Here is an 11,713-nt window from a genome sequence, read left to right as displayed (position 1 = left end):
AATACTCTTCTTTTATGTGCTTCGATCTTGTTTTTTTCAGTAGGGCAATATACCCTATGTTCTCCTTCTGTATGTATGCATTTAGTTCTTTGGACTAGTGATTTTTCAACCAGTCTTTTTTTGTTCAGTTGCCTGGGTTGTATGTGGAAGGATTACTCTAGTCTGTATCTCCACTCCATTGATAAAACTTAAATAACAATTTGTTAAAAATATGTAAACATTGCAGATGATTAAGAGTGTGTGGACAAATGGTTGAAATGTGAAGTTTAAATGGAAGTCATCTGACGAGGCTTCAGAGGCACAACAAATTACTTCTGGCTTCATTTAAATCAGTGTTAGTGTATAAGCTTGCGCCTGGTAGTCAGAGAGACTTAGTACTGACATCTAGTGGTGAGATTTTGACATTACTACTTTAAACTTTAGGGATCATATAACTTCACCTCCAGCTTGAGTATTAAATGTGTTTTTAATGAGTGTATTATGGTTAAGGTTCCGGCTTGTAAGAATAAGTATTTCACATTTTCTGAGATGAGCACTCTGCTGCAGCTTAACTTAATCTAAACTCTTTTAGGAATGTTACAGGCCATACAGCACCCCAAAGGTTTATTAAGCTTTTATGGGCTGTTTCTCCTCCTCCTCCCCGAGGCTTGTGAGAAGCCTCGGGTCCCGAGTCAACACATGTAAAAGAGGAAAAGCCCTTTTCTTTAATTAGCCTCGATTAACTGTAAATAACCCCCAAACACTGGTGGACAACAACACATGGCTCTAAATCTGCATTTGAATGGAACAGCACCGTAAAGCTTATTCGTAAACACTCCTTATCACAACACCATTATGCGTGGTTAAGTCAATCTTCGTCTACTCTGGTGAGAATAGTGGTTGTTTTCTAAGATTTGAAAGAGGTAAAAGTTAGAAGACTTGACAGGATTGCCAACTGTTTATGCGCCGTGCTGCGGGCCCAAGGAGAGGCTTACAAGAGGTTTCTGTGGGGAGGAGAAGGGAGCCAGACAGGCGACAGTCATCGCTGTCTTGGCCTCAGGGCAGAGGCAGTGAGCGAGCAGCCGAGCCAATGAGAAGGAGACATCCACTCCCCTCTGTCCTGCCCGGCTTGGCTCAGCTCGGCGCGCCCTGTAATTACCAGCTCTAGTTGGGTTGGGCGCCGCCACGGTGGACAACCCGGCTGCTGCGTTTAGGGAGTTTGGGAACGCCAGCTCCAGACGGTGAGGAGTTCAGAACTGTCCTTGGTTTAAAGTTAAGAGCAGAATAACTCTTTAAAAAAAAAGGTCGGGAAATGAACGGACAGTCCTCACCTGTCTTCGAAGAGAAGAAGCCTCCCCTATCCGTGGTTGGGAGCTCCATCTCGGCCACCAAGGATTCACCCACTCTGCCGGAGTCTTCATCCACAGACATGGGCTTCTACAGCGGCCAGAGTGCGCTCCACGGCCCGCAGGATTTCTACCAGGCGCAGCAGCCGTACTCAGCTCAGCACATGAACCCGTACGCGTACCACCATTACAACCTGAACGGGATGGCGCCAGGGGGTGCGTACGCTGTTGGCAAGACAGAATACCCATACTCTCATGCAGCGTACAGAGAGCACGCTGCCTACAGCAGAGAGGTGCAGTCAACGATGCTGGCCGAAGGTAAGTCAAATCAAATACCAAAAGTGAACTTCTGTACCTTTAAGGATACTTTGGAACTAATCCATAAGATTGATCCATGGTATATTTTTAAATGTAAATATATGAAATGATAAATACATAAAATGCTTACACACAGCTCTCCATCTTTGTCAAAGAACCAGAAAAACCACATTGACCACCTGAGGGTGATCTTTGCTAAGCGCTCACGTGACGTCAGGCCTTTTAAACCAGATTATTGCCAATGACCTTTACGCACAAGGGGCCGAGACGTGTTTTCTTTTTCTTTTTTTTAGATTGCGCAGAAGTAAAGTGAAATATACATTTGGAAAGTAATATAACGTGCCTAAAGTGAATCTTTGATATGAAAACAACAATATTTATATTTTTATATATAGATATTTTTGCTGAGGTATACATGTATTCAGGATTTATGAGAAAAATATATCAGACAGTTAAAATAATATATCTTTTTTTGGATTAAAGAAGTACATCAAAAACAACAGTATGGAATTATTGTCAGTTGAGCAGCCTCTGATTTTTAATTGCCACATGCCGGATGTCACAGGTTGAAGGTACATTTTTATAAATGATCACCTTTGCAGTGTGTTGTCATATGTTTCCAGAAGAACACACTTCATGACACAACGTTTTTGGATGAGATATAGGAGAGGAAGAGGGGATGGGGGGGGGAAGGGGAAATCAGAGATAATTATTACAGTCAACAGTGATAGACTGAAAGAGGTAAACTATTGTTTTCTGTTTCACTTTCTCATTTCTATATATTATTTTGTCCTTTAACCTTTTCCCCCCCAGATAATATTTACGACAGGGAGTCATCATAAAGGCCTTTGGATGGAAGCAATTGCCTAGTTCTAACCGGTGATCTTTAAACTTCACCTATTTTCAAACTCTAGATTAACACACAATTGTTTTTTATAAACACAACAGCAAAATGTATCGGCCTGTTCTAAGAAAAATCAGTGGATTAAATGAAACAGTGAAAAAAAAAGAAACAAATATTGTGTAAAATCTTTTAAGTTTCTGTAAATGAGATCCTATAAGAGTAAAACAACGAGGTCACTGTGAGCTCAAGACCCAAATACAACAATAACTTAACAACGTTAGACAACATTAGGGAAAACAAGCACCATCTACATTTCACTTCAGGTCCAAACAATGGACTCCATTGTTCAAAAAAAGTCTTCTTGTTTTGTTTTTTTTTGTTTTTTTTTTTGAGCTGGGATTGTGCGTATGCAAACTACGGAGGAAAAACAAACTCGACAGACTGGTGTTCTGTTTCTGACATTCCAGTTGGGAGTTGACTCCTGGAAATGGCCTCGGGGGACTTTGGCCCTCAGCCACGCTCGTCAGGTGTCACAGCATGTCAGTCAGCCTTGGCCTTTGAATCATTCAGCGAGGACGGCTCCTTATCGTGCAACAGTCTGCAGCCACACCCAAATACATCTATCGACAATTAAACGATTTTATGAATACACAAACAGCTGATGAAAAGTATAAAGACTTAGTGGTTATAGATATGAAATTAACTCATAATAAATAAATGTTACAACAAAATCATTAGTTAAGTTAGGTTTGGATTAGGGTTAGTAAATCAATGAAAAAAGTTATCGATACATACACATTCATACATATTCATACACATATATTTGAACTGAATGGTCAAAATGGTGGTGTTTCTTGAATATGTGTTGATAAAAAAAAATGTGTGTTGGGAAAGGCTGAATGTATTTCTAAAAGTAGACACAAATGAGGTTCAGAAATAACAACACAAAGCATGAATGATGTATACAAGAGGGCCTTCAGGCTACTTGAAAAGCACCTATAAATCTCCGTCTTCCTCCCCGGCTGTGGGAGACACTCAGACCAAAATTATAAGTTCACAGTGCTGGCGGAATTTCTTTGAAACTTTAAGGGTTGTGAGCAGCAGTGGCCATTTTCGTGTGACAGCTTATATCTGCACAAACTGCTCTGTGAAGACATAGCACAACAGGATTCTTACACAGATCGAATATTATTTCAAAAAGACCACTGAAGTCGACTGAAAATTTCAATTTGGATTGTAAAATTCCTCAAGTCCATTTAAAGAACTTTTCTTATTTTTTCTACCCACAGTGAAGGAGGAACCACTTGTGGAGGTTCGGATGGTCAACGGGAAGCCCAAAAAGGTGCGGAAGCCGCGGACCATCTATTCCAGCTACCAGCTGGCCGTCCTGCAGAGGAGATTCCAGTCTGCGCAGTACCTGGCGCTGCCCGAGCGTGCTGAGCTGGCCGCCCAACTGGGACTCACACAGACACAGGTGAGGCTGCATTCGACACCATCAAATGCTTTTCAGAAAATACATTTTATAGAGTGTTGTAAAAAAATTGAAACCAGATTATGCTTAGCCTCTTACCTTGGAAGTGGCTGATGCTTTTTTTTTTTTATTGTGCAAAAGAGTTGAGATGTGAGCTGCATCTTAAGCTGAAGCACATGAATTAGTTGAAGTGTCAGCTGAAATAGATGCACAGACGGGTTTATCATTTAAGTGTTATAGAATAAAACAGGTGGTATCAGTTTACATGTTGTGGCTGAAGGTGTCTTGGGTTTTTGAAGTTGAAGTCATGAAGTAAGCTCCTCACTTTGAAGGAGTGTGAGCTGAAAGCAGTTTAACCTTCTTCTTTTTTTGAAAAAACAATACAGTTGAACTGACACAAACACAGTAAGACATTAATGTAGTTGAAAAATTTACTTTAAAGGTGCACTTTGTAGTTTTGGTAGAGAAATGAGAAAGTTGGAGAAGTGTACAGATTCTGTGGTATATTTTCTTAACTCTATTCACAAACTGTCCTCAGAGGAAAATTTGGTCCCTCTAACACTGTTTGAAGATAAAATGAACCACGAGAAGTTATGGTGGGGGGTCCGCAACAGTGAAACCGTAACTCTCCTGGTAGCTTTTAAGCTCTAAATAGTGTTCTAGAGATCCATTTTTTCTTTAAGTAAAGTTTGTGTATTCAGTTCAGAAAATATAGCATAGAATTGTTTCACTTCTCCAACTTTCAAATTTCACCTCTAAAACTCCACAGTGCACCTTTAAGCTTGTTAATCACTTAATTTAAAATGGAAACTCTGGGGAATGTTGAAGTAAATTAAAAACAGCTGAAGTGTTTGTATTTAAGGATCCTTAACATCCAACTGACGTCAAAACAGAAAAAAGTATTTGAAGTGTGAGTTGATGTGATGAGAGTGAGAGCAAAATAAATAAAGACACCTTGAACTGGCATAACTGAAAACACTCATAAAGGTCATATAAGGAGCAATACCGTATCACATAGGTTAAGGTTATGTTTAAACACATAGGGAGTTGTATTTTGTCTTCAAATCTACTACAATAGCAGGTTTAACAACAACAATGAAGGATACAGTACAACACTACACAATGAGATCCAGTGAGGTCGACTATGATCCTGTGTGGCACCGTGACATGTAACTGTCAGGCTGGTTTAGACAGACATACTCCTCCCTTTAAATGATTTAAAAAAGACAAAACTTGTGGCACGGGTTGTTTTAACTTGGCCTTCGGTATTTCTTTGTTCAATGTCATGTTAGGGCTTCATGCAGACGCTTAAAAAAACAAAACAAAGGTGTGAGCACAATACCCTGCAACTTGAAACGACATAGTCAGGTGAAGTTGGTTTGATGCCCTCTTGGATTTAATGTTGATTTAACAAAGAGCAGACTGACAATGGCTCTGATCCTGTTGATGACATGTAACAGAGCTCTGAAGAATCTTAGACTCTGCAGGGCAATTATAGTTCTTTGTGTTTTGTGCTATATGAAAGTTTATCAACAATAAAACATACAGTGTGTATATATAACTTTTATTTCTAAAAAATAACCTTATTAACCTTATTTATTTTGACAAAAATATTTTGGGAATATTTTAAGGATAATTATTCATCTCTTTTTTTAAAGAATATAGGTTAAGAGTGAGCTCTGATTTAGGAACCAAAAGTGTCCCTATAAAGTTGATATATTATCTGGTTCATGGTTGTACTACTGCTATATTTCCATACGGCACTGCACAACTTACAGATAACTTCCTCATTGTCCCACTATAGGCGGATATTTTCCATTCGTTTCATTCACCATCATTGTGCTCACTTCATTTTGATAAGGTTTGGCAAATTGAAAACTATTTCCGTTATAAATAACGCACGCTTACATGTGTCCTCGACATGAGGAGTGCATATTGGGGCGCCGATAGCGTAGTAGTTATTAGGGGTGGGAATCACCAGAGGCCCCACGATACTATATTATTCTGATACTTGAGTCACAATACAATATTATTGCGATTTTAAACATTTTGCGATATGCTGCGAATCGCTATACAATATATTGCGATTTAACTTTTTTAACTGAATTTTATGTCCACAAAATTAAAAATCAAGAACTGTTTGTCAAGTAAGAAAAAAATTGTCAGTCTAAATATCTCACTTCAGTCTTTATAATTCAACATGACGGGAGTCAAGCCCACAGACTGAGCAACACTGTGATAAAGGTAAAACCCTGAAAAAGGCTGAACGCACCTCACAATCTGAACTGTTGGTATTTCAGTCTGATTGAACTTTAACATGAATCCTTCACAATGTAACTTGTTCAAAAAGAATTGTGCAACCCCTTCAGCAGTTAAACATTTAAAGAGCATATCTAAAATATCATATTAAAAATATCCATACTTGGCCGCCATGACATGATATAATATCGGCACACAAAATATCGCGATACTATGCTATATCAATTTTTCACCCCAGCTTTAGTAGTTAGTGCGCGCCCCATTTGCAGAGGTTGTGAGTTCTCCAAGTGGGCAGCCCGGGTTTGAATCCAACCTGTGTCTCCTTTCCTTCATGCCATTCCCCACTCTCTCTGTCCCTGATTTACAACTCCATCCACTGTCCTATTTCTACGATAAAGACACAAAAAGCCCCAAAATAAATAATAAAAAAAGACTGCATATCCTATTTTTTCATGAAACAAAAAAACTTGGTAAGAAAAAAAAACTTTTTTTTTTAAATTTTGTTTTTTTGTCAAAATCTTTTTATTGAAATACAAACATGATGCACATTAAGTGCAGTGCTGATCAGTCACTGATAGTAGAGGATGGTAAAAATAAACACCAAACGTAGTTAACAGTCACATCTACGTAGGCAGAGTAAGAGACATGCACAAAAATAAAGCTATTAACTGCACATGGTAAATAAGTAAAGCATGGACCTACAACAACAGCCTGTGTTTTACTTTTTAGGTTAATGAAATTAACAAAGTAAACAAAAAAACAAAACAAAAACAATAAACAAAATATCCATTATAATACAATCCCTACCCTGTCACTGCCAGTGTTGACGTGAGATCATTTCCCCAGTCCCATTAAAGACTGAGTTGTGTATCTGAAAGAGAGAGATGATCAAGCTGCATCTGGATCATGGTTTTAAAGGTTGTGTACAGAGTTCAGAAAAGGTCCCCAAATTTCAATAAACTGTGCATTTGAATGTTGGAGTGAGAATCTTATTTTCTGGCATTGCCAGTACATATGAACAAGTGATGCTTCAGCACTCTTGCATTTGTCACAGTACGTGTCAATGTCGGGACAAAAACGAGACAGTTTAACTTTAGAGATATGAGCTCTGTGTACCACTGAACTGGATTAGGCAATGGCGAGCACAGAGAGAAGTTGTGTTAACACGCTTGAGCACAGAGCCCCAAGTGTCTTCAGATAAAGACAGGCCCAAGCCTTCCTCCCATGATCTTTTAAGTATGTCTGTAGTGTCCCGCTTTAGTTCTGCCACCATGCTATACAGCACTGAAATGAGTCTTTTCCGAGATGGGCTCAGGGACAGGACCGAGTCAACAATGGTTGTTTCTGCTGACGAGGGGATATGGGAAAACTTTGAGATGAGAAAACATCTTGCTTGTAAATATCTAAAGAAGTCAGACTTTGGTAGATTCAACTTTTTGCTTAACTGCTCAAATGATGCAAAATTATTGTCTCTAAACAGATCTTTAAAGTTTATAATACTCTTCCTGTGCCATTCACGAAAAACAGAGTCATGCACAGAAGGTTCAAAAAGATGGTTTGATTTAACAGGGCTTAGAAGAGAAAATCTGTCTAGCCCAAAGAATTTCCTGAATTGGGCCCATATTCTTAAAGAGTGTTTAACCACTGGATTCTTAATGGATTTGATGGGAGGGAAAGGAAGCGACGAGAAAAAGTTGTTTTTTTAATCTATTTTGAACTACTGTACTCATAATATTGATTGAGCAAAATCTTTATGTTGTCTGATAATTCCTTATTATCAACATCCATAATACCCAGGGTTTATGTTTAAGCTTTTGTGCTCAGCAGTCATAAGGTTGTGAACTCCAAAACTTGTCATGGGTGTGATCACATTAAATGGGCATTGTTTGGAGCGTGTTACGAATCGTTAACATGAAAAGCTCTGCTGTTGGCAGAGCTGCTTCTTTTTAAAACGAACACACAGCTATATTATTAAGCAATTATGAGAGCATTAAAAACACAATCCAAGTCATCTTTATTCAAGTTCAACATATAAGAAAACTGTACCATAATTAGTGCACAATAGATCTGACTAACATGATGTCTTTGTAGACTATAAAACAATTTGTTGCTTAGATATTTTCTCATGGTCTGTATGATTTATGATGTTTGAGCTTTAGTCTTTCAGCTACAGCCTTGACGTTGTCAAAGGACTTATTTGGCAAATAAGAAAGGTTGTTGTAGGAGGACATCAGCCAATGAATATTTCAAACAAATATTTTAAAAAATCATACATCTGAACACTCAAGCCCTCTTCCATCTCACTCATACTTATAAATCCCATTTCTAGCAATGACAGGCAGAAGTTTTTTTTCCTCCAAACTACAGTTAAAAAGAGAGTAAATAGGTGATATTCATTTGATGTTGCTTGATTTATTTAATTTATTTAATTTGCCTCAACATTTGGTGTTCTTCCCTCCAGGTCAAAATTTGGTTCCAAAACCGTCGCTCCAAGTTCAAGAAGCTCTACAAGAATGGAGAGTTTCCACTCGGAGATATTCCTCTCGATCACAGCCCTGACGCTAGCGACTCCATGGCCTGCAACTCTCCTCCGTCCCCAGCTGTGTGGGAGAACAACAGCAACAGCAACAGTAACAACAACAACAGCAGTAACAGCAACAACACAAACAGCAGCAACAATAATGCAGCGATAGACCCTACCAGCAGGGGGCAGGGTCACTATCAACCTCCTGTCGACTCCTCGCCCGCCTGCATGGGAGATTACACACATCAGAACTGGTACCAGCAGCAAGGGGAAAATTTAGGTCTGCAACAGTCGGGCCAGGCGCACCACGCGTCATCAGGTGCATCGACAGCTGCACAGAGTCTGGGAGCCGTCTACTGAAACATGGAGTCTGCACAAGAGGTTGAAAGAGGGAGGATTTTTTGGGGGGACGATTTATAGCTCTATTGTGACCAGAAACACATGACAGAGACACAAGTCATTACTGTAAACCCCAAATACACACGTCGTAAAACATGCTTCTCCACAAAATGTGGATTGAAAACGAGTACCGGCCGCAGCTACCATGTTGCATGAACTCATTCTACAGAGGTCATAATGAAAATAGTGGTGACTGATGTGGCTTTTGCAGAGCTGAGATTGACAAATTTAATTCAAAAAATCACAGATAGCCACTAATATTTACTTTATTTAATATGTTTTTTTATATTGCCATTTTTTAATTTAAGAAAAAAAAACACAACATTTTTAATCAACAACTGAAGACTACTGAAATTCTTCCTGGCTTTGCAGCGCTTCAAGTCCACCTAAGCAGCACAGGACACTTATGGTTGACTTTAAATGAGCAGAAAAATGGGTGGTTTGATTTGAGGTAAGGTCCGAACAGTGAACAGAACTGAAACAATGCTAACCTTTAAAATAAAAGATCAGTATCACCCAACCAAAGGAGACAAACCATGGCGAGACACTGAATGACCTAATAGCAAAACACATGTCCTGTGGCCCTAGCTCTTTTTGCACGCATTTTTAATTTGAGTTTTATTTTTCCTGGAGCAGATTAAAGTAAAGCGCTGTGTAAATTGTGACTGTTTTGCAATCAAAAAGTGCAAGTTTGTGCTCTCCGCGTGGAGGAGAGTTTTGAAATGTAAACATTTTGGACTGTTCGAGATATAAGAACTCTTCATATAGCTTCTGATCTGTGTAGCGGCTTGTGTAGGCTACATGAGCTGCCACCAGCAAAATATATCAAGATCTCAAACTTAGCTATTTGCATTCCCGTTGGATTGTGGGTAATGTAGGTGTCAGGTGTAGAGCAGAAATAATGATGGAGTAAAAAAATATATTTATAATGAATTTTATAAGACCCTCCCTGCCTAAAAATACCCACAACTCATTATTTAAAAAATAAAATAAACAGACCTCAACCAATAGAAGTCTGAAACACATCACTGTGCCATAGTCAGTGCCTTTTTCTGAAGGTATATTCAGAAGTAAAGTGAGATTCACACAATACATAATCATATAACATTAATGCCTGTCACTTTTATATGCAGAACGACCGAAGGGAATCAATGATCGCAAAATCATCGCAAAAAATAATCTGCGTCTTCATGAAGAAATGTAAATTGTTTAGACCTCCATTTAAAAAAAAATCACAGCAAAATATGTTTATTTTGGTTTTATAGCACTGTCGTTGAGCCAGTTTGGTGCCGACATGTAACTTGTGAAACTTGCCGAAACAGAACACAAGTAATTGGTTTGTTCGAGAAATCCTGGTATTGAGCCTGGCCTGGCCTACACAACAGGTCATTAAACCGGGCACGAGTTAGCCTTAAGTAGCGGGAGCTGCACAAAAAAGTTATTCCAGACGCAGTCCCTTGAAAATGCAGTGAAATTAACCAAGCTGTGTGTGCCTCCAAGTGATGTTAAGAACCAAGACAAGATGTTTGGTTTACAGAAATATGTTGACAGGTTGTGTTTGACCAATGCAGAGAAACACAAGGAATCCCAACTTGCTCTCATTGGAGAACTTTTTTGAAGGGGCCCTTTAACTCCTGCTTCCAAATATTACAAGGATCTCACATCTTAAAATACTGATCAAGAGTCAAAGTGGCCTTTGCTAAGGCAAAGTATATATTCTTTTAAAACATGCTGTACACAGATGAATAATTTATATTGTCAACCGTAGATCAAATGTAGCACAACAGTTTGTGCCTTAGGAGCCTTTTTAAGTCAGAAAATATGCAAAAAATAAATGTCTTTATTTGAACCCGCCGGTTGTTTATTTTTATTTGGTGTGTATCTTTGGGTGATAGCAGTATGCAAATATACTCAAACACACACACACACACACACACACACACACACACACACACACACACAGACACTAAACAAAGGCGTTGAAAGTGTGCTGACGGCCCTTTCCTGGTGTTCCTGTGAGAGTGAGTCAGACAACTGATGCAGGTTGCAGCCATCTATATATCTACACAAAAACACACACTCACACACACACACACACACACACACATACAGTGCGTGTAAAGAAGGTTGTGGGAGGCGACAGTGCAGCAGACACTCTGGAGTCTCTGGATACTAATAACACACCGCTGACACTGCTTTCATGTGGCACACTGTTGGAAAAGGGAGGAGACATGTGTGTTTGCGTGCGTGTGTGTGTGTTTGTGTGTGTGTGTGTGTGTGTGTGTGTGACAAACAAGCTGCTTTAAACATACAAACCTACAGGTTTTCCATCAATTAAAGTGGTTAAAATAAAGAAAATTATGTTTCACATATCTCACTGCTTTCTTTCCGAGAGATAGATGAAGACATTTATCACGTCAATCAGTTGGCAATAATAAAAATGTGCTCCAGAAAACTTAAATAAATTTGCAGTGAACAGACAAACCTATAAAACAAATACAACAGCAAAGAGTACAATTGAGTCATCAGCTCAAAAAGCCAAGAGGAAGTACTTGCAAAGCAAGGTTGTGGTA

The 11,713-nt window shown here is 39.0% G+C and overlaps 1 protein-coding gene across 1 annotated transcript; it reads left to right on the top strand.

The window, feature by feature from the left end:
- The first annotated feature begins 1,117 nt into the window (after positions 1-1,117).
- LOC110000178 (homeobox protein Dlx3b-like) lies at positions 1,118-10,989 on the top strand. Its single transcript, XM_020655368.3, has 3 exons — positions 1,118-1,643; positions 3,777-3,961; positions 8,679-10,989. The coding sequence occupies exons 1-3, from the start codon at positions 1,292-1,294 to the stop codon at positions 9,099-9,101; spliced, it is 960 nt and encodes a 319-aa protein (XP_020511024.1). The 5' UTR covers positions 1,118-1,291; the 3' UTR covers positions 9,102-10,989.
- The last annotated feature ends 724 nt before the right edge of the window (positions 10,990-11,713 follow it).

This window comes from Labrus bergylta, chromosome 16 (genome assembly GCF_963930695.1).
Source record: "Labrus bergylta chromosome 16, fLabBer1.1, whole genome shotgun sequence".
NCBI lineage: Eukaryota > Metazoa > Chordata > Actinopteri > Labriformes > Labridae > Labrus > Labrus bergylta.
Note: the sequence above shows the minus strand (reverse complement) of the source record. Positions and strands in the feature narration are given on the sequence as shown.

Excerpts from the sequence above, each read along its gene's own strand:
- LOC110000178 (XM_020655368.3), top strand. The coding sequence starts at position 1,292 with ATGAACGGACAGTCCTCACCTGTCTTCGAAGAGAAGAAGCCTCCCCTA. Across the intron at positions 1,644-3,776 it reads GTCAACGATGCTGGCCGAAG|TGAAGGAGGAACCACTTGTG; the intron begins GTAAGTCAAATC and ends TTCTACCCACAG. Across the intron at positions 3,962-8,678 it reads TGGGACTCACACAGACACAG|GTCAAAATTTGGTTCCAAAA; the intron begins GTGAGGCTGCAT and ends TCTTCCCTCCAG.